We start from the raw sequence: 23,763 nt of genomic DNA, 5'->3' as shown, positions 1-23,763 counted from the left end.
AATCCATAAATACAAGTAGAATACTCTGTCAGGAGTATGGGAATTTGAAGTATGAGAACTTGAATGTGCGAAATGTAACAGGAATTCAAGATAAGTAGATACTTAGGAAAGAATATGGGGAGAAAAAAAAAAGACAAATAATATGGAATGAAAAAATGGGCCACTCAAGGAAGGCAGACACTGTAAGTACGCAACAGAACAGCATTAGCTCTGTTATGAGCTTCCACGGGACAAGAATGTAGAAATGTTGCACTGGTGATTTAACAGACATTCCTATGGAACTTTCAACACATAACCTTTAGAAGTCTGAGACAAACTTCATTTTTAATATAAATATGCTTTTTTTGACACCTCACATCTCCATATTAAAAACTGATTTCCTTTCAGGTCAGATTTGCTGGGGCGAGTTTTAAGTATCATCCTCCTGATGCATATATTACTACATTTTTATTGAACATTATCACATAATAGTTACCAAAGTTAACTGTTTGCCAAAATAGTCTTAAAATGCAAAATAAAATAAAGATCAAAGTCCCTTTTTCCCAACGTGTTTCGGTATTTGGCTTTTGTTTTGATGCTTACCAATATCTTTTGAGGTAATCTTTCGTCTTGGTTTTAAGACTGGTTGCGATGCTTCTACAGAGCCTGGGGGGAAGGTAATTTCTCGCCTAATCGGTGGTGGTTGGGGTGGAGGTCCTGTGACCTGTGACACCGGAACTGTGGGTATAACTTTTTGCATCTTCATGGAGGGTAGGAAAGGAGACTTGCTTGGAGACATACGGTTTTCCAAAGAGCGCTGGAAGGATGCTGGACTTGGAGCTCTAGAGATGTGATTTGGCATAGAGGGTGGCGTCTGGTAGGATGACTGAGGAGGTCTAGTGATAGGCTGCATGGAGGCTGAGGATGACATATAAGAAGGCTGACGTTGGTTGACATGAGAAGGCCACTGACTCTCGTGGTTTATCCTCTGGTCAGGTACCATCATATCATCAGTGCGATTCATCCCTGGATACGGCGGGGCCTGTGCAGGGCCTCCTGGACCTTGCCTATTCTGGTAAGGGTAAGGCATATCGTTTCGTGTTGGCCACATGTTCTGCTGAGGACCTTCGCTGGAGGACGACGACTGCATGGGGCCACCAATCATCTGGGGAGGTATTCCATGCTGCTGCATTTGCCCTGGGCCCTGCATCCTCTCCCTGTTATATGGATACGGATACTGTCCCTGCATGGGCCTCCTGTCAGGCCCAGTGTAAGCATTGCTGTACTGGTTGTACATTTCCTGTTGCTGGTTGCCATACTGCATGTTATACATATCCCCTTCATGGCGCTTGGCTGGGGGCCCATACATGCCATCCATGTGTCGCTTATAGTTCTGAAAAAAAAAATAAAATGAAAGATTTGTCACTTTTACTCCATACAAAATCAAATAGATCGTCTGGAAGCTCATTTAAAAAGCTGAAGGCTCCTCGTTCCGGAAGGATCATGCTGATTCCAGTCAGGCACACAGTGCTATAGTTAGGCTTGATCGAGGGCTTTCTTTTTAAGCCTCTGTTGTGCTGCATTTATAACTTAATATTGACAGGAAACTTATCCTTGGGCTGAATTTTCTTATGCTTGCTCTTGTTTTCCCCCTTTCCCCTTCCTTTCCTATCTGTCAGATAAAATTCCATTGGCCATTTAAGACATGCATAGAAAGGCAGCAGTCCTCATCAACTAAGATATTTTCACTCTTTTTTATGCTTAGCCTGCTAAGAAGACAAATTTCAAAAAAAATCAAAACCACTCATTTAATCTTTTCAAAGGACAAGCACTGAATGAACTCTTAAAATAACAGGATATGCCACAAGCATGTAAGGTTGAAACACTGGATTATGATAGAGCATAAACTACACACAATATCTATACTATTAGGAGAAAACATTCTCCTTCATTTGTTACTCTGCATAATTCCTGGGAACACGGTCCTGCTTGGGCAACCAGCCCTCCTTCCCAAATCATCCTAAGCACTTTTAATTAAACGTGAGATTATTTTAAAAACTGGTCACATCCAAACATTCTACCCTAGTTTATGCAGGTTCTTACACTGCTGATCAGTGATGAATGAAGCGATGTAACTAACAGCTGCCACCCATGGTTTATTCCATCTTTGTTTCTCACCCTCTCAACTGGGGAATGTTGTGTGAGGTAAGCTGTTACACTGTGGGGGGAGCCGAGTCGTTTTTAAATCATACAAGTTTGTCTGTATTTAAGACAGCAGGACAAAAAAAAAAAGATGTTGCAATTTGAGGGGAGAGTGGTAAAGTTTGCAGGGGTCCTTGAATCCTTTGGGAATTTGTTGCACAGTTCAAACCACACCGAATGCAGCATTTGAATTAAACGGGCGATTTTTGAATATATGATCTATGTTAAATTCAAAGTTATGGCTCCCCTGGTATCTATATCTACATATAGATAAAATTCAGTATGTATTCAATATGGGTCAGTTAAAACAGCTCTGGGATTCATAAACTCATCTTCCAACTTTGGTGCACATAAAAATGCAACTGCTACATTGCTTGAAAGTATTTTTTTTTTAAAACTTGCTATAGAGCTGTCTGGCTATTTGAGAATAGCCTTTTCAGCCTTACATAAGCTACTTGCTGTGGCAAATTCCACACTTTGGGCCAATTCATACATTGAGAACTGACTTGGTAGTTGCCACATCTGAGAAGGTGTTTGTTTTACCAGTGATTCAGAATGCTTAAAGCAGACACTTGGGAACGAAGCACGTACCTTTACAAAAGCTGTTCAGTGCTCTTGTCTATGTAGTGGCAACTACAGTGGCAAGTACATCCTGCTTTATGCCTAAAGGTAACCAGTGCTGAGGGCAGTGATGCACCTCAATTCCCCCTCCCGTGTAAAGGTTCAGCAGGGTGACCGGGGCTGCACAATGCGCCTCTCTCCACTGGGAAAGTGGAATTGTGAGATCTTGCAACAGACAAAAAGACACCAACACCGGTCACCTGCTGTGTAATAACTCTCAGGCTACGAGCATTCATACAAGAATTGAAAAAACTGGCTCAAAGTGCTTCATTAGCCCCAGGGGTTCCTGCTCCAAGCGCCTCCTTCCTAGTCATTCCCCAGCCTTCAGGCTGTAGATAAGGCTTTGAAAGGGCCATTTTTCACATTCTTCTTGAACGCCACAGAGTGAAACTTAGGAAATAGAGTAAGGAAGGGGCAACCTGATCCCTAGCTAAGTGGAAGGGGGGAATCCTCCGGGAGTGGGAGCCCCCTCTGGGAGGGGCCAAGGCCAGGATTCTTGCCCTTCATTCTTCAATGCTTTTTTGCATTCATGCTTAAATGAATGCATTTTGCAGTCAAGAGACATTATACAAAGCACATAAACAGCACTAGGGACAGGACCAAATATATATATATATACATACACACAAATTTAAGCTGCCTTCTTGCTTAAATGAACATGTAGTTAATATATAACCTACATATGTTAGCATGGAATATCACAAACTTCTGTTATGCATCTTTGCAATTTCCCCATTAAATCATCTCGACTGCTAGCACATGCTCATTGTAAAGAACAACACATCACTTTTTTGATTGTGCTATTTTAGAGATGTTTGAACCAAAGAGATAGGTAAGAAACTGAACATTTTAAACCTTTTTGGTACAACGTAGCCTAAGAGCTCCTTTTTCTTTTTTCTTTCCTAAATTTCCTAGTAAAACTCTATCCCAAACTGAAAAGGACTATTTGGAATTGTCTGAAAACAAGCTTACATTCTGATATTGTATTATAAGGAAATGTTTTCTACTTTGGAAGCTAATTTCGATTACTGTATAACTGGAACTCATAACATGCAAGATGAAACTCTGACCTTGTTGAAGTCAGTGTAGTTTTGCTATTGACTTACAAGAAGGGATTTCACCCACAAGGTAGTAATGATGCATCTTACAAAAACCTTAAATTTTAGTATCACTTGTATTTTCAAAGATCTTACACAGAGAGACTGAAATGTGCAAACGGTGTAGGTTATTTTTAACACTAATAACACCTCTTATGTATTGGTAACATATTACTAGAGAACACAGAGGGAATATACCATCTGATATATATTAAAGATAGGTAATGCACATGACCCACCGCAGCATTCAAAATAATTGCGAGTACTGCATGATTGACTCTGTTCCGGTTTTCTGTTGGGTTCACTTGGCTGCATGACATAATTTGAGGCCCTTCAATCTGCCAGTCAAGCGGCTTTCCTATTTGTTTCTGAAAGTGAGGCAGCATCACTTTACTAGCCTATGAGTTATACTTTCCCAGTCTGCTGGTTATTAACTTGGGACATTCACTTGATACACATCCAAAGCCACAGAACATCTGTTAAAATTTATGCTCTTTCAGTGTTATGAACATATTCTCCTATAGCTGCATATACACTGCTTATCCATCTGGGCTGTGATTCTGACCAGAACTACAGTGCTCCTTTGTGCCAGAAGACATACATTCTATAAACAATGTTTTGAGTGTACACAGAACTTTGGGGTGACATTTATTAAACAAATATTATGAATATAGCTGTTTCCCCTTTTCCTACCTGCTGCTGTGGATACATTCCAGGTTGATGTCCTCCATATGGTGGCTGTCCTGAGGGAGGTCCTTGTCCTGGATACTGCTGCCCGTATGGTTCATGCCTAAAATGAAGCATTCAAATCAACACTTAGAGCTGATGGAATTTCCAAGCCACCAGGAAAAGGAAATTGCTCTGATGATCTCGCACGTTGAAGATATTTGCCTTTTGGAAACACAGTGAAGGTACAGTGTGGTATGGTCCAGAGCCTAGTGTAGTAAGCTCTGCTGGAGCTGGCAGTCAAAGGAAGGAGGTAAAGCAGATAGAAGGAAGGAGAAGCAATGAAGATGCAGCAGAGGGATTTAGGAGTAGCTGTCAGGAACGGAAACAGAGTATGGTCAGCAAAGAGGTAAGACAGGTAGCTACAGTGACACTGGGAACCAGTAGTAGCAGGACAAGAACTTGATGTATAGCTCAGACATTGCGAGTCAAGATGCTTGTGTTTAAAGAGTAGATCTCCATGAAGACTATTTTCTGGATTAAGAATGTAATTAATATATAGGTATGTAGGTTAGGTATATAATCAATACCTAACTGGTGATTTAAAGTGAAATTCTGTGATTCTAAATTGTGATTTTAGTTGGACCATAGTGACAGAAAGTTAGTACAAATATTATTATGTTACAATATGTAATGTTTAAACACATTATCACTGAGTGAAAACAGTACTTTTATGATTTTGCTAAGATTCATTTAATTTTTAACTAAAGCTACATAAATGAAGTATACACATAGGAGGCAGAATTGAGCTGCACTTGGAAACTTACCTGTGGCCCTTCATGACCTCTGAGGGGCACTGCAGTGCAACTGCTGTATTTTTAGCACATCTGAATGAAATTTAATTTGCTGAAATGAAGTGCTTGGAAAGTATTTAGACTGAAAAATTAACACTGTATTGCAGACCAGTATGTCAGTAATTCCACTCTGCACATTACCAGTAAGAACATAGCCACCATTTGAGTATAATTATGGAAGTAATATATCACGGAGAGTCAGAGAAACAAAGAAGACTGGGGAACCTGACACATTAAAAGTTCTCATGGGACATGGCTTTTCCAAAAGCATAGAAAATTCACAGTTTTTGTGCGTTGACCAGAGCGAAAGCAATAGCTGTTTAGTATTTCCTAAAATTATCATGTGGATGGAGAGAAAATACCTAGTGACAGTTAAAAGAACAATATACCTGATAGGAACTGTCTACACTTGTCAAAGATTTTATGTGCTACACGATAAAAATGCGCAAAGGTACATGTGCATTATAAACATAAGGAAACATTTTCTAAATGTTAGTTTTGTTAGCCACAGGATAACCACAATCCAAATGAAGCTGTGGAAGCTTCAGAATTAGTGTCATTTAATGCTGCACTGGAGAACTTGGGGCTATAATACATGTTCAGTTCAGTGTTGGCAGGGAGATACACAAGGCAGTATGTATACTCCTTTTCTAACGTCTATGATGCTACAGCTACACAAAGCCAACTGATTCTCCCAAGCCTCTGTACCCCCAAGAAACTGAACCAACGGTAAAAGCCTAAATAAGAACAGACAAAGCGTAAGCAACACCAAGAGGCCGCATATTCTACGTGCTCCCACAGAGGCTGCTAGCACTCATTAGCTGGTTATTGCAGATATTACAAACAGAGAAATCAGTGTTCACCTTTGCTGGCCAGGGTAACGATTAGGAGAGTACATGCTTGGGTCACTGTTTGAAGGCACCATGTTGCTTTGACCAGGTGGTCCCATACTGCCTTCAGGACCCAGCCCATGATCCGACCTAAAAAATGACAAAGGAAACCTCATTCTGTAAAAAGCACTTATTCTCCAAAATTGCCAAGAAAACAAAACACACCCCTTAAAGAAAACATTTGCTTGACTTATCACCTTCCGCTGGAAACTTTAATCTCACTGACTCCCCAGCAATATGACCTGTTGAACATGACAGCTGTGTTAGTCTACACACCTACTACTTCAAACTATGAGTGAAAACTCAACTTCACTGTTACACTTAAAAGTCCAACTCTGCATCACTTTAGCTACCACCAGGAAACAAAAAAGGAAGCTGAAGTACACAATCTAATGAGAGTAGAAGTGGGAATAAAGCCAGAGCTGCAAAACCTACTGGAATGCTTAATAAAATCCAAACAGTCTCAAACCTCTCTGCTTGCTATGTAACAATGCTCATTCATCAGTGATTTTACTGTTTTTTTCTTTATTATTATTTTTTCCAAAGGCTTTCCCAGCATAAACAAAAGAGAATCAAATTTATTCTTGCTTACTTCACTGAAAGGCAAACTTACAAGGGTCCTGATGGACACACTGAAAGACCAGTGCCCCTACAGCTCAGACAGCAGACTCCAGAATTTCCAAAGACAATCCACTAACAGACCGCAAACCAAACACAGTTAGGCTGTGCGTTTTGTTTTTCAAAAAAGCCCACCAACAACTGTTTACGTGAAAACATGGCAAGAAGACTAACTGAAGTGCTACTTTACACCATCACAGCCCAGCACAGCAGCCAGCTGAAGGCAGCTGTCAAACACACCCATTTGCTGATCTGCTGCAGCTTGAGTGAATTCTGAAGTGTAACAATTCCTCTTTATTAATTTCTGTAAACAGCTAGACATTGTCACTACCAACGGTTTAACTCCCAGTGATTTAGCAAGATGCTGTAGGAAATATAGGCCGCTATGTTCTCTGCAAGGTGAGATAGGAAAATGAGAAGGGGAGATGATTGTTTTCACTAATGTGCTTTCCTTTCTCCTGAAGATTAACTCACCTCCTGTCATAGCCACTTCCATAAGAGAACTGCTGTCGCTGGCTCATGCTCATGTTGGACATCGCTCCAGATGGACTCTGGTTATACATATCCTGTATTCCACTGTTGGGCATTTGTCCAGGGGTCATGAAAGGCTCATTGCTTCCAGGCACTGAAACAGTAAAGGAAATTAAATATATTATTCTGGGTGTTTGAAGATATCTTTTTATTAAATGATATATTTTAAAATAATGTTCCGATCCCTAACACTGCCAAGGAGAATTAGCTGGTGTCTGACAAGCTCTCCAGGGCCTGATGAAAACACATGAAGCAGCACCACTACCAAGATGATGGTTATAATATTATATAGGAGCTGCAAACGAAGAAAGTAATCTCATCATATCGAACTGAACTCAACAGGCACCAAGGCAGCTTCTTCCCTGTGGTCTTTATAGCTGAAGATGAACTTGCTCTTTCTCTTTTCACCCCAAACAACGCTAAATATTAACGCAAACATGAACCCTACAAACAGATGAAAGCAAGTCTCATAGTTTGAATTATAAAGCTGTAGGGATTAGGTTCTTCTTTTGCTCATAAAGCACTTATATACCTACATATATCAGAACTTGCTTACTGAAGGAATAAGCCCACTTAATCTCAGATGGATATAACAACTAAAATGAATCTAAGACAGAGGAGACCTTCCCCTGACTCCAACCACATTGTGCTAGTCTCCGCAGTCCAGGCAAAAGGATTTAAAGGAAAGGTTTAAAAGATCACATCAGGCTACCTATCTATTTTAACTTATCTCTCCAGTTCATCACATATCAGGCAGTTGGACTCAATCTTTGTATGTCCCTTTCAACCATTCCATTCCATTCCATTCCATTCCATTCCATTCCATTCCGTATCCTTCGCTTGATTTATGGACCTTTTCTTCCTATGTCTCCCCTTTGCCCTCTTTCTGTTTCCACTTCTTAATTTCATCTCCTCTATTTACTCTTCTATTTGCAGCCATTGTGAGCCCTACTTGTGTTCCTTCCTCCCACTTTCCTATATACAAGGTATGCAAGACTGATTCATTTTAAGCACATTTTATAGTATCTGCAAAAACACCTGTAGGTTAAGTGCCCAAAAGGATAAGAGTCAGATTTGACATTAATTTTAATTTTTGCTTTCTAAAAATGAACAACCTTTGAGCATGTTTATCACCTTTTTTCAAGGGTTGTCTAAGTGAGAAAAAAATTAGCTTTCCTATTCTGAAAAATATGTAAACAGACAGACAACATAAGGAGACTTGCTCAGTTCCACACAGTGAATTCCCAGTTCAGCCCTACTACACCCAGGCCTGTTGCTTCAGAGTTTCATATTCTAACACTGAAGTCCAGGATCCGATTTGCAGAGTAGCTAACCACCTTCAAGAAGCATACTGCATTGCATAAAATCTTACCCTAGGAATTTATGCCGTCATTCCTGAAATGTGTTCCTGGAAACAGTTTTAGGAAACCGTTAAGTTCCTCTAAAATACACAATATGACTCTGAGAGGGGAAAATATGATCAGAGCAGAATGAAACAGAATTGCACTGTATCTCTCTTTTTGCTATAAGCATGCCATTTTACCAGTGTTAGAATCAGCAAAGTGTGCAGCTCATTCTGATGACTAGAATATCCTGATTAAATCGATGTAAGAACACTTAAACTCCCACAAAGAAAATACCTTTTCTCATTCCACCGAAAGGATCTTTATTCGGCTCATATGGCATCCTTCCCATCATATCTGGCATGTTTATTCCCTGCTGGTACGGTGCATTTGGCGTCATGGAGTTTCGCTTCGGGAATGCTGAATCACTTACATCAGAAAAGGGATCGTGCACACTAACAGCGCTGTTTCTAGCAGAGGAGAAAAAGGAGGCATTAACATCATCATATATTTCTAAGAACTGTGAAAGCAGACTGGACTATAATATGCCTAGTCCATGACGCTATCTTCAGCAGTGCAGGATACAGCTGAGGAAGATGAAAACAACTTTCACCAACATTAAAAAATCTACCCATTTTTTCCCCCATGCTTATCTGGCTACTTACATTAAAGATCAGTGTTTTTCATCTAATTCAACTGCGCATATTCCTATTAGTCATGTAGAAGTCTAAACTTTTCTGAAATTTCACTAAGCTGTTGTCCTCACAAGCACAGGTTAATTACATGCTGTGTCAAAACAGAATTACTGTTGATCAGTTTCAAATTTACCAACTGAAAGGTAATGATTGCAAGGTTACCAATTTACTATTCCCTTGCTCTCCTACTAAAGACTAAACAGCTACATTTGATTTACCTCCCAAATACCATTTCTTGTTATGGAGAGGCACTAACTTTTATGGCTGCAGCCAGCTTTATTCTAAAGCCCTTACAAATTTGGCTTGGAAAATGAATTTTCACTATTAACTACCAAATTTATTCTTAATGCAAAAGAAAATATTTTTCACAATGGAAGAAAACTCAGTCTGAATCACAGATGATTAAGAAAGTTCTGGTTATCCGTTCCGAGCTATTGGAGATGAAGAAAAAAGAATATAAGTATGTTAAGTTCTGAATGATCTTGTAAACAGTTCAAAGCTCAGGTATGTTCCTGCTGAAGTCAACAAGAACTTTTTTTTTGCTGGATGTCCATGGGCTAATGATTCTTTATGAATGGAGAGAAGACTTCAGATCAAGCTGGCCTGTGTGACTTGTAGGACAGAGAACTGAAATAAATCTCAGTCCATCCAGCTGAATCCTCCTTGGGTATACAGGTCCAGACCTGTATACCCAAGAAGCAAGGCTGTGGTTCTAAGCTGGTGCTGCTGGGTTCCACAGTCCTTCCCACTCTTGACATGTTCACGTTCTCTCCTTTGCACTTGTGCTTGTTTGATCCTTCTCTGGTGCTTAGAAAGCTAAAGCAGCTCCTACTCCTTCCTCCCTTTCCCAATCTCCCCTCCAAAGAGAGATGATTTTCTGCCACTTCTAAGGCTGGACTGGTTCAGCACAGAATCAAACGAGTGCCTGAGCAGTTGGGTAAAGGAAAGACTGGCTTAAACTTTTGTAGAACTACAGCGTAAGAGAAAATGAAGCAAAGCCCTTCTCATACCTGCCACCCTGCATAGGTGTCATCTGTCCATGAGGTGTTGATGCTGGTGTTGGGGGCTTCAAATCGCCTGGCACTTCTGTCATGGAATTACTACCAGTAGACTGTGGAGTCTGTGGACCTTGCAAGGAACCAGAATTAGCTGGGAGATGAAAGAAAAAGGAAATATTAAAAGGTAGAAGCCAAATTACTGCGGAAATAATAATCATCAGTGAGAGAAACTAGTTCTTTCCCCCATGAGCCTGCTTATACCATGCATCTCAATACTTTATAACTTCCACAGATCCTCTGAGATCAGGATATGCTGTGCAGTAATAGCCATCATCTTTCCTAGAACCATGAATTAAATCTGATGCCTGAAGCAACATGAATAGAAATCATCTAGATGAAGGATCATTTAAAACAGAGGTCAGAGATACAGAGTTAATTGTCTATAGTTTACAACAGAGTAAATGAAAGGTTGTTCTTTGGCACAGCTTCTTTATATAATCACTACCACAACACAGACATTTATAAGGCAAATTTCAGCCAGAAGCTTTTCCTACAAATTTAAACTGCTGTATTAATATAAGAACATAATTTCATTTACTACTAGAAGGCAGACATTTCTGAGGTGAAACATGGCAAACGGTTAGTGGCACACTGCAACTCTATGTCAGTTTTGAGACAGCGTGGCAAAAGATTGTATTCAAGAAATGCAGAAGACAATCTAGGGTAAGAAGAAAGCAACCACTGGAAGTAGAATACGAACAGGAGCTATGGCACACATTCCTAATAAAACTGTATAAATAGTAAAGTACAACTTAACAAAATGTAGCTAGGATCACCGTAGAGCATGTGTAACAAGACCAGGTCAGTTCTGCAAAGCCACCTATTTCGTCTGCGAAAACTTTTACGTTGAGGTCTCAGAGAGTAGTAGCGTACCTGCACTACTGTCCTCCTCGACCATGGTAAATAGCTATATTCCTGATATGACAACGAGTGGAGAAAAGCATAGAATATTCTATTCCAACAGTAACAAGAGCATTAACTGAATATATCACATAAGCTAATGATAAAACACGTTCAGACCAGTCTTTTAAAGTACACACTTGAAATTACTCTTTTTATACGAATACTGAGAGGATTACCCCCCAACATTTGATGTAGTATTTTTCTGATATAGAAGGCAATAGAAGGGCATCATTAACAGTGTCTAAACCTTGGATCAGACTGGCCTTGTCTGCTTGTTTGGTGCTCGTAGCAGGAATTCGTCCCGAGAAGTTGTAGGGTCAAGTCTATGGATGCAATTTTCAAACAGAAAAAATCACAAACCTAATAGACTTAGAAAGACATGGCTTTGGCTTGAGAGGTCTTTTTTTTTTCTTTTTTTTTTCTTTTTTTTTTTTTTTCTTATGAACTGTCATGTAAGCATTTTATAGTACCTGACTATCTACGTTCAACAGCCAATTAACAAAACTTTATAAATTACTGCTAGAGGAAAAATTGGAAGAAGCAGTATGGGCTTTTCTTCTGCATGTGAAAGAGAGAGTAGTTTATAATTGACTCAGACTCCTAGAACACTCATCATCTTGACAGGCAGAGCTTGTTTTTAACTGAAGAACACCCTTTTTATGTGTTTCATTTATATCTGTAACACATGTTCCACTATCTGGAAATCAGTCTCAGTAGCAAGTGCATATGTAAAATGCACATTTTGTAGACCATGTTGTTCCTGTCCTCAACTTTCTAAGGCATGTTTGGATTATGCTCACATAGAAATGACGTTCAAAAAAAGTTCAAGAAAAGCTCTCTGATTGCATTAGTACAGTAACAACAACATTTGCAAAAATTCAGGCTACAGTTGACTGAAGGCTTTAGTGCTATAACAAAACAAATCCAAGAAATAATAAAGAAAATCATCATGTTCACATAAAATGAACCCTTTGTATATATGACCCCCTGAGTAAGACACGATCATTCTCCCGCTCTTTTGTATTTCAAGGCCTATTGTGCTTTAAACACAGTTCTAGATTACTTCTAAAAAGCTTGAAGGCATTTCTGAGTTGTCACACACCATCTTGTCATATTAGAACTGTGTAAGCAAACATCTTAGTTTATCCACATACTTGCTGTAAAATATGATATTGCTTCACCCTGCACATTTCTCTTACGATTGGCTCTTATGCAGCAGTTAAGTTCTTCCCTATTCCACCTGAGCAAAACCTTAATTCGTATCTAAAGTAAACCCAAATAAAACAAGCAAAATATTCTTTCATTACCTATGGGCTGCTTGAATACACAGTATCTTTATTAGGAGTAACGTGGTTTTTAGAAATCTCTTCTACAAGGAAAGATTTAAAAACAGAAAGATGTCCAACAGAGAACCTGCAAGTTAAATTTCTATCTGCTGGGTGGTAGTTATAGTTATTTGCCCTGACCCTGAACCCCTTCTAAACGACCGTTTATAAATATCTGAAAAATGGAAGGCAAATACTATTACAAGAAGTGCCAAGTTTCTGGTATTGCTTTGTTAATGTGTTTTGCTCTAGGTCCCTGCTGGGTAAGGCACACTTCTACAGACTAGGGCCTGCAACTGCTTCAACCTCTGGATCAGGTCATCAGCTAACAAGAAGAGCCCAAGAGTGGGTATGACCTACGTTCTTTAAGTAAGGTAACTCTTTCTTGTAGGATGTGATTTTCAGTTACTTAAACCTTTACCATGCTTCAGACAATCACAAGGAAGTTATCCAGATGGATCTTCCCCTCAAGCTATTTTTTTTTCTTGCTCCTGTAAAAAAATCACGTGCAATACTGGGCATATGAATGAAATTATTTTTTTCACAAGAGGTTCTTAGGTGTGTGGTCCTTTCCTCAGAGCATCTCTTTAAAGGTGCTGATTTGTGGCTATGCAGAACACAATAGGGCAACAGGTGAGATCATATAAAGGGCGATACATGGCAAAACTTAGAAAACTGGCACCCAGAATGAGCTGATACTCATGACATAAACTTTTTTGGTGGCCCATCTCTTCATCTGTAGAACAGGAATCATACTCCTTTTCCTCTCAGGTGGGTATTGCAAAGGTTGATCAACGCTTTTAAAGCCCTCAAATACAGTTATAATGAAGACCAAGAGAAAAAAAACAAGGAGTAAAGTTATAATTCTCTGTTTGAGGCTGTCTGAAAACTGTGGCACAAGTATTGAAAGGTGAGGGTAACACAAAATACTGAATAGCTTCTCATTTGTTGAACATTTGTTTATTTTGTGCACTGAATGACACAGACATTTCACAGAAAAAATATCAATGTGACCGCATGATTAAGAGTGTATTGAACTGTAGATGCACAAGGAAACATAATTAAGGTTACAATGATTATATCTCACTTTTGGCATTTCTTAACATTTCAGCACTAGACTTTGCAACAAAACAATATACTTTGACCAGTTTTTGGATATAGCATGTGCAAACACTAAATGCAGATTACTTATGTTCCCTCACACATACTCATACATTTTACACACATTGCTATTAGCAATGTTTTCTAGTTTTCAAGGATATGGAAACAACCTTCTTCTTTGTAAGAAAGTGCCAGATTCCTTTTTTCATGTTTCACCTGAAATTTTACATTTGTTAATCTATTCTCTGAATTCTTTACATCTATTCTTGCAGGTATTTTATTATGCTAGCTGTTTCGTTTTCATCGTGGACTTCCTGAAACAGAAGCCCTGTCTTTTAAAGTGCTTTATAAGCTTCAGTACTAAACAAAGAATGAATAAAGAAGACAAACACTAATGTTCTTTTAGAATAGGTAATCTCTGTGTACATGACTGCAGCTGACTTGCGGATGTCCAGGAAAAAAAAACTGTGTATACATAGCTAATGAATTCTTCATCTCACGTCCGTGTCTAAGTAATGCTTCTCTCTCAAGTGTCATAGCAGATCTGTAAGAGTATGCTTTTAGGAATTTAAAATCCATCCAAAAAGAAATAAAAGGAGCATTTCTGTTAGTGAGAAGTGAAGTCCTACAAACCCTTGCCACAGTTCACTCAACGGCCCGTGTTATTCCCGGCAGCATGGAATTGCAGTACTGCCATGGCTTTTTCCTTGCAAAGCCTGAATGGCAGCGTGGGCTGCTTTCAGGAAAGACCCTTTATTTACCAGAAATATGCAGTTAAAAAAATAAATACATAAAAAAGATTTCTCTTGCCAGCAATTTTTTCCCTCCAGGAAAAAAAAAAAAGGAAAAAAAAGGAGGAAAAAATAAAAAGAATTCAACCTCTTGAAACGCCATTAATAGGAGGCCTGACGTGCTCTCTAGGATATCCCTACCTTTTGCCAGAAGCTACAAATGTATACTCTAAAGTAAACAATGGAAAGGTTACTGAAGGTTAAGCACATTCGCATACTTCAGAGCGAGCAGCCAGCCGCCACGCTGGGAAGACAATTCACACAGCACGAACCCCGTGCCCCAGTTTGGCCGGGCTGGGGGCCGCTGGCTGCGGCAGGGCCCCCCTGGCGGGCGCGGGCACAGGCGTGGGGGCACCTCTGCCTGCCCCCATGTCCTCCGACCCCTCGCCCATCCATCTTCCGTGGGGATTCCCTGGCTGGCCCGGTGGCGCGCTCCGTGACATCACCTGCCTGCTAGTAACAGCAGGTCGGTCAGCCACCTGCCACCGCCCCCCTCCCCAGGTCCTGCTTCTCTGCTGCCAGGGAAGCACGGGGAGCTCGCTGCGGGCGCTCCCTGCCTCTCTCCCCCCGGAGCTGCTTCCCAGGCCGGCCGAGAGGCAGCCCTGCTGGCCCTGCTCCTCGGGAGCAAGCTGACGGTGCCATGGTGCCCACCCCACTCGCTCTGTGCGGGGTAACCCCCTCGCACCAGTGCCTGAGAGCCACGCACGCCTCGCCGCACGCTGTGGCTATGAATTCACAGTGCCACGGCGCAGCGACGGGAAGCATCGCCTCCATGCCGGTGTTTGGCCGGCTTCTTCTTCTCCTGCACCCATTAGTGCCTAGCGGAACGGTTGCTGGGAATTATTTTCAGTTTAGGACTTGCCACGTGATTTGTGCGTGTTTGGGTCAAAACCATCGAATGCACATGATGGGAAAAGCATTTTGTCTTTGTACCCACTTCTGGAAAGTACTGGAGCCCTAGAAGGATGCTTACGAAGACCTACGGTGCCTTTCTCTCCATAAAGGAATGCCTACACAGCAAAATAACACTCAACAGTTGGCATGGACCTTGGCACAGACCCAACAATCAGGACACAGGGCCAGCAGGGGTCTTCTAATAGTTAGCCTGGCATTAGGCATCTGCTGCTGGTCTTCTCTGCTGGTGGTACTACCTGACCCAGACAGACCCAAGGTGTGATATCAAGGTCTCAGCCTACCACAAGCACATCTCCAGCTTGCACAGCCTCAGAGCAGTGCAAGACACACTCCAACGCCTTCGGGCCCCCACCTCTGCCTGGCAGTTTTCTGAAAGAACAGAAGAGGATCCAACACTACTATGAAGCCAGAATGTTTATTAAAATAGGTAGCTAATCCTATCACTAATATCTTTTCTGCAGTGCAAACTGGCTACTCTGATTCCCTTTTTCAACTTTATGTAATTGCTGACACTATTCTGAATTGCACTGTACACAGCACTAAGCTATTCGCTCCTTTACATATCATTTACCTTATTAGAGTTAGTGATGTAAAAACCAAAAGTGATGGGAAATCCCAAATACAGTGCTACAAGCAAATGAACCCACACTGCTGCATCGCAGTTCCCTGGATTTGACTTGCACATCGCATCCTTTTCCTGAGCAGGTTCTTCTGCTGGGCTCTGCTTGCTACGGTTTTTGCACTGTCTCTCACAGACAAAATACAACACCCCCTCTCTGAGACAAGTCCCCCTGCTTTTTTATCAAATTACCCAAAGCACTAATGCTGCCAACTAGTTCTTTGCAAATGGTTTCTGCTTTGAAGTGGCTCTGCCTACACTGAGCTAACTGCACAACAAAGGCTAATGGTTAAAAGGAGGACCTTACGAGGCTACCGTTCCATGTTGTACCGGGCTCCTGTTCCCTCTGAATGCCAAAGAGTAACAGATTATCTAAAGTACATCCACAACTCTACTTCTTTTGTGCAGTTAAAATGTTAATGTTGGTATAAACCAAAGAAAAGGGGGAGAGAAAAAAAAGCTGACTATTAAAAAGAACAGGCTTGTACTCTCTGCAGCATCTATACCTCAGCGGGATTTCATGTACTAAAGCTGATACACACTGGGAAAGCCTTTCTGCGTACAGAAGTGCAGTCCATTCAGTGACACGAGTTCTTTTCTAGCCAACAAAACAAACCTTGAGATCTTTGCTTGCTTCCCCCTCTTCTAGTCTCTATGTCCTGCTGTGTTTTTATTTTAGAAAAATAGTTTCAGTTCTCCTCATAGGAGGCTTCCTTGAATGTTATGATAAATTTAAACTTGGACTTTATCATTTTAATCTGTGGCACCACGATACAAAAGGACGCTGTAAAAATGGTACGTGTGGTATTTCTGTTCCTTTGTTTCTGGTCTACGTATTTAAATCAGGATTCTTCATCTCAAAGTTCAGCCGATTCACGGGAATTGTCCCTGAACAAACTACTGAGCGCGGTGTTGGAGGGGGATGGGCAAGGGAGGAGACAGCACAGCACAATACCCTTTCATTTTTAGTACTGCTTCTTAGTTTTAGAAAGAGATTATTTTCCTCTTGACACTCCTTAGCAAGTCTAAACAGTTTCACTCCCCTTACCAGCCTTCTTGGGAGTGAGAGGCAAACGCAACATCTTTTAATTTTTGCAGTGGGGCACACTCTGGACATGCCATGCTCATTTCAGACTGATAAACATTTGGACTTGGCTTCACTTCTTGTATTATGTGTTTTTCTCCACATTCTAAAATTGCCTTGCGAAGTCATCTAGTTATCTTCTATATTAAATAACCAACATTGGGGTACCTGATAACTATAGGTATTAACGAGGAAGTGGAACTATTTAAAGTATTACATGAAGAGATGTATCTAGGAGTGTTTAACTAAATGCTCCCCCAAATCCTGACACCAAATACATCACGCTGGAAAAGATTTAAGCCTTATTGCTTTTATCTTCTTATGTAGTGACAAAGCACTATCATATGAAATGATCTTGTAAAGGCCAAAACTGTATTATATGATGATAAAGGTTTTTGCAAATTTTCTGGTATTCACAATAGGAATTATCAAACTGGGGCGATACAGCCAGCAAAATACCTCGAGAGCTTGCTGGGTCCCCCACTCTCCACCTCCTATTTTCAGCCAGTGAACTGAAATAACAGAAATTAAGTTATTAAATACTTTTCCAGTACTGCCTTCTCACATAGGGAACTGCTATAAACATTCCAGAATTATGTTCTCTTGGCAATAACAGAAGGCAGTCTACCTAACAGTAAATGTGAAGCTAGGTATTAGCAAAATTATTTTGTTGCTCAGATAAGTCTAATAACCAGCAAATCAAAGGAAAAATTTTCAGAAGTCAACTTAATAGACTAATACTTACTACACCTTTTCCTATATACTTAAAATGTCACTACTAAAGAATTTTCCTGTGTTGAATATCAATCATGACTATCAAATCTTGCAAGTCTCAAGTTAAATTAATTTAGAAAGAAACTACACTGTACACGCAAAAAGAATGGCCCAAATCAATCAATTCATGTTCTGATTTTTCAGAGAAGATAAAAATGGTGATGCTAACAACTTATCTGACATGCAGGATTAACAACAACAGAATAGAGAGCGTGCCTCCAGACTACAATGTCTGGCCGTGGGGATACACCGTACTCTCAGCTCCCTCCATCTGTCACACATTCAACACGAGCCACATCAGAGCAACCATCTGAGATCCACTCATTAGCCCAGCATCTGCCATCCTGCCTCCAACTGAAGTTCTACCGAGCAACAGCCATGCTGAAAATGCAGCTTCAGAGTCACAGCAGTGAAGGTGCAGGCAAGAGGACCTCATCTTTAGATAAATGGGAACTCCTCCTGGTGCTGGCTGCCTCATGTCTTACAGCACCAGCACGGCCTTGTAGAATGCTTTCATTTTTACTGGAACAACGTAACTCTTTGAATTTTAGGGGTACGTTGGTACACGCATCTTGAGCAAAGACTAGATACGTAACCGTGGATAGCTCTTCAGAGTTAAATCTGACTCAACTCAGGAGCTGGTTCAAGTTGGAAAACAAGATGCCAACAACATATTTATCCTCGCAGTTTGTCTAATATTAGCAAGACATGCTTCTAAATATAAAAACTGCAACCTAGTGAATATCTTGCGCATTTAAAAATGGTTGTGTAAGAGGCTGCAGTTTTTTCTACTTACCAGGAGATGGCGGCTGAATCTTAGGTTGTTTCTTGGTATCTCCAGTGCTGAAGACTTCTGGAGGGGGCTCCTCCCCTCGCTCGATCTTGCACTCGAAGGCAAACAGGTACTGAATGTATTGTTTTTTCAGGGAGCTGGCTGCACTGCTCGAAGTGCCAACGTTCAATGTTGTTGCCAGCTCACGCCACTTCTTGTTTTTATTAACCTAGCACAAGAAATGGCAGAATCATTGGTTTGCAGCAGACTGGCTTGTTTAAAAGTCAGGAGACAAAAGAAGAAAAAAAAAGTACTTAATGCCTTGGTTTACTTTTTTTTTTTTTTTTTTTTATTTTCCTCTTCTAACTAATGCTCATTACTCCCACACGAAGTAATGCATAGACAGCATTTACAGTTATAAAACCATTAAGGAACCTGCTGATAGCTACATAAAAAGCTTTGCTTGTTGAGAGTCTTCTGCATGGTGCATCTTTTAAATGCCTTGCAGTCTTCCAGGGCCTGTGCTCTTCAGTTAGCAATTTATCTCCAAGCAAATGCACACTCACTCTTACTCTGACACCCACCCACACCCACCCCATTCTAATTAAAAAGCAGCTTCTAAAAACTAATTTAAAAAGCAATAACAGTGCTATTGTGCAATTTAAGTATTTGAGCACTGATATGAAAAATATTTTTTTTTTCTCCAAACTAGCCACCAGCTGTCAGACAGTTTAGCCTATAATTCCTGGTTCGAGTCCTTTCACTTTAGGGCATCTTGCAGGGACAGATCAATGATCCTTTTGCTAGATGAGAGGCAGAGTGAAGTGAGGCCCCTTGACTAATTAAGGCAGACTTCAAACATGCAGGGCTAGCCCAGCAATACCCTGTATTACATTGCTGACCGCACAGCTCCACTGTGAGTCTTGTTTACAGTGCAAGGCTGAGAATATCCAAAGAATCCGTTCCTGAGTTCTTCAAACACAGCTGATCTGCAATAACAGCTCAGTTCATTTGTCATCGTGGATGATGCCACTGGCTCACTCAGCTGTACCAGTCGTAGCAGAGAGTATTTTGCTGTAACACCTGATGCCCCAAAGTTCATTCAGGCAGTTGTGCAATTGCTAGGTATGATCCAAGGAGGGGAGACAGCACTGAAATAAATGGGCTATGAACATCTGAGCATCTGGGCTGATGCTGGGGAAGAATCCTGATTCTTGCATGCCACGATACCTTGTACTTGCCCTGAGGCCTTGTACTTGCCCTGAGGCCTGAGATTTTATGATTGCAGCGTAACTTTTCTAGCTACAAAGGTTATCATTAGCCACACTGTTCTTGTGCCTTTATGCCAGCAAAAGAACTATTTCTTACATTTCTCTCTGTGTTTAATAACATCGTAATTGCTGCCAGTCAGTGAAGGTATTTTGGGGATGGCATTAATAGTAGGCTGATTGGCATGGCTGTGTGAAGTGCTTTTATTTCTCTGGTAGATCCTGCAAGAACTCAGGAGTTAAAGGAGAAGAGATTTTCATAAACTGCCCCTGCTGAGGCTTGAAATCCAGTTACACAGCCCTTTGTGCCTACTGACTTACAGCTAAGTGGTACGTAATGAACACATTGTATAATGCAAACAGGAACATTCATGCCTAAATGCCCACTGTACTGGCATTTAAAAGAAGACTGCCAGCAGCTGGTCTGTTCATGTTGGGACCCCATCAGCTGCACGTATTCAGAGAACATGTACTGCTGCTGCTCAGCTACGTTCCCTGTCACTTTCTGGGCAGAATCAGGAGATGTGGAGCATAGCAGCTGGAGCAACAACTTTTTAGAAGAACATCACTCAGATGCATTTAAATAAATCTCATCAAGCAAAGCACTTTGCCTCTCAGTAGGCCCGAACAGATAAACATGGTGATCACTCATGTGGGCATACCAGCAAAAACAGAAGCCTTTACTTTCAGTGTCAATTCTTATCAGTACTGAAGCACACAAATTTGTAACTCAAGATCCTTCAAAAATCAGGCTAAGTGAACAGCATCTATTCTTTGGCAATGCATAACGTCTACCATTGCAAATTAACACTGAGTGTCTCAAAATAAAATACATTTCAATGTGATAAGCAAACATTAACGATTCTCCAGAACATCCCATGTGTCCCCATTGCTTTATTTTTGATACCGAGTCAGGCTACGGGCGCAATCTCGCTGTACGAGGCAGAGCAGCTGCATGATACGATTTACCTGTAATAAAGTTTCTGAGCTAAAAGTAATCAAATCTTTATGATGCTGGGGGGCATGAGCTGATCACTAAAAATGTCAGGATACCATCTCTTACCCATATATAGCATTTAACAACTGGCAAGGTGAACTGTATTAGGTTTCTCTGCCTTCCTCTACTAACAGCAATAGCTAGCATTTCTGGACTTGAAGGGCCAATGATCTAATTCAGTAGTCAAGTCCTATGTTGTGAAGTGTACCATTAAAAACAGCAGTAAAAATGGTATTAATTGATGTTGGAAGTTTCTTTCCTGAACTAACCAGATAAATCATTAAGATGTGCTCTCTTTCTGAGGATCTAATTTGATTTGCCATATTTTTGACTTAATATTTTATAATTAGTGTAAAATTATATATATACATAGGTATATATACATATATATACCATTAAATACTACACAGATATTTATCTATACACCTGTCTTTAAGACTTAGTCTTACAAAGCATTGGACATCCACAGACATTTTTAAATCCACAGAAATTATGGGTCTCAGCATTTCACTGTAGCTTCTAGCATCTAGCCAGACTGATCCTGTAGATGCCAAGTATGTTTAGTAAGCATCAGGAAATCACCAGCTAATATCAAATACACAAGGTAAGTCTGCAAATGCTGACCATTTACTCCTGCTTTCCCTTTTGATGGTGCTAGTCAAAAAACATTTAGTTTTGCTCTGCGGTGGTCAGTCATATAGAACCTTACATAAGTTATTTCCATATACCCCTTTGCAAAGTTCCAGTTAACTGGTGAGAATACAAACGAAAGCTTCTCCCATCTGTGGCATAGCAAATAAGTTCAGCAGGGAGAACAAGGCCAGAGAAAATTGTATATTCTGTATTCTAACATTGCACTTTTTTATTTACAGCTCTTCCTACTTTCCTTTTCCTTCCTCTCAATTAAGTAAATCACCTTTTCTTTGTAATGATTATGTTTGTAAGGCAAACTGAAATATCCTCTAAGTGTTTTCCGAACACAAGGAGAGCACAGTCTGTGCTTAAAACACAATTGTACTGTATAGAGACAATTGGAGATGAAAGATTTGGGAAGAAGGACTGTTTTCAAGAATCTCTCTGCCACTTCTCTGGAGAAATGAACTGATTTGTCCCAGAGGCAGCATACCTATCTGGGAAGGATGGATTTCAAAATCTCCTTTTTCTTTCAGCTGAATTCCTTTCAGCTCTATCATCTGTTTTCTACATGTGACTCTGATACAATGGTCTTTTTCTCTTCTTAGCAGTATTACTGGATTACCCTGAACAGGTAACCCGAACAGGTAACAGCTTCATCTGTCTACACAGTTGATCAATTTTGATTCAAACTGTAGAATTTTAGAGCAATTACGCAGCCAAAGATGAACTCCAGACAAATATAAAAGCATGAATATGTTGAAACTCTACATCAACTCTATTGTCAGAGCTGAAAATGAAGTTGTGTAACCGGCAAGAAACATTCTAGAAAATTGTGTATTGCCTCTTCAAAAGGTTGGCTTTTAAGCAATTCTCACCTGTGCTAAACCTCCAATCTCTTTGACACAGACGTACAGCCTGAACAGGTCTAAGGGCTTCTTGCCCACAGCAGGCAGACTGGCCACAGGTGTGCCCCTCTCCTCCATGAATGTGAGGTACCGGTCTACCCACATCTTGCGCTCTGGTTCGTTTCCTAGTTCATAGACTTTTGTGATCTTCTCTCCAGTTGTGGTAGAGGAACTTGATTTCTGAATTGCAAAAAGAAAAAAAAAAGTTGGGGGAAGGGTGGGAGGGGGAGGGAAAAGAAAGTAAGAAACTCACAACATTGAAAAAGAGAAGATGTCAAACAAACTAAAGCTATCACACAACAGTCAGGAATGAAGGCTACTAGTTCAGGCACAAACAGTACATTCTGTCCATATACTGAAAACTCAGCTTTTTAATTAAAAGGGCCCAAACTCCCCATTTTCATGTTTCTTTCACCGATCTGAACTTTGGATCCCAGAAGGCAAGTTTCTGATGTTGCCTCATTTCATTTTAATAACAGGTAGTTCTCACATAGTCCTTCACGTCCACTTGTCTTAAAGTGCTTTGCAAGCAGTAATTTGGGCAAAAATAAAACAAACTTGTCCCACTCAACTTATCTTAATCCTAAAAACAAATGAAATGAACACTGCCTTTCTACCCAAAGAGGGGCTAGAAAACCTAAAAGTGTTCCACCAGAACAGGAAATGCACAAGAATATCCTAAAGCATGAATTATGGCAGTCTAATACACTAGGGAGTAGTACTCAATTGAGAGTCATAAATGGTAATGTTTTACTGTCTGTCCACACCACTGCTGGTTAACAGAAAGAAGATGAAGGGTGCCTACAGTACAAGAAGATTGGTGGCAATACTCTTTGTGAATTGTGAATTAGCTGCCTGAGACAATAATGCTCGTGAGTAGCTACTACTCTCCTCTCTTGAACGAGCACAGAAGATGGTCATTTCATATGACCTGCCTTGAGAAGAGTGTGTGTATTATGACCCAGGGAAAAACAGGATTCAGAGAAATCAAAGCTGAACCACAGGAAAACTGAAAGAGGTGGAAAGAGCAGAATACTTTCATGTGTGGCAGAAGTGCAGGAGTGAAGCCCTTCCGTTGCTGCTGTTCCAGCTTTACAGCCAACAAAAGCTCATGCTATC

At 40.6% G+C, this 23,763-nt stretch overlaps 1 protein-coding gene across 6 annotated transcripts in view; it reads right to left on the bottom strand.

Moving 5' to 3' along the window:
- The window catches only part of ARID1B (AT-rich interaction domain 1B), a 326,453-nt gene that overhangs the window by 5,507 nt on the left and 297,183 nt on the right, over positions 1–23,763 (bottom strand). For 3 of the 6 annotated variants that reach the window (XM_080585917.1, XM_080585913.1, XM_080585914.1), the window contains 8 exons: positions 22,615–22,824; positions 18,863–19,067; positions 10,507–10,645; positions 9,099–9,271; positions 7,402–7,552; positions 6,283–6,399; positions 4,593–4,689; positions 583–1,372 (listed from right to left, as the gene is read on the bottom strand). In XM_080585917.1, coding sequence (XP_080442043.1) covers positions 583–1,372; positions 4,593–4,689; positions 6,283–6,399; positions 7,402–7,552; positions 9,099–9,271; positions 10,507–10,645; positions 18,863–19,067; positions 22,615–22,824 — 1,882 coding nt within the window. The remainder of the gene's footprint in view (positions 1–582; positions 1,373–4,592; positions 4,690–6,282; positions 6,400–7,401; positions 7,553–9,098; positions 9,272–10,506; positions 10,646–18,862; positions 19,068–22,614; positions 22,825–23,763) is intronic. The other 3 variants (XM_080585915.1, XM_080585918.1, XM_080585916.1) reach the window with 1 other exon arrangement.

The sequence above is a fragment of the Anser brachyrhynchus genome (assembly GCF_964034855.1).
Source record: "Anser brachyrhynchus genome assembly, chromosome: 3".
NCBI classification, from domain to species: domain Eukaryota; kingdom Metazoa; phylum Chordata; class Aves; order Anseriformes; family Anatidae; genus Anser; species Anser brachyrhynchus.
This window is presented reverse-complemented; position numbering and strand designations above follow the sequence as displayed.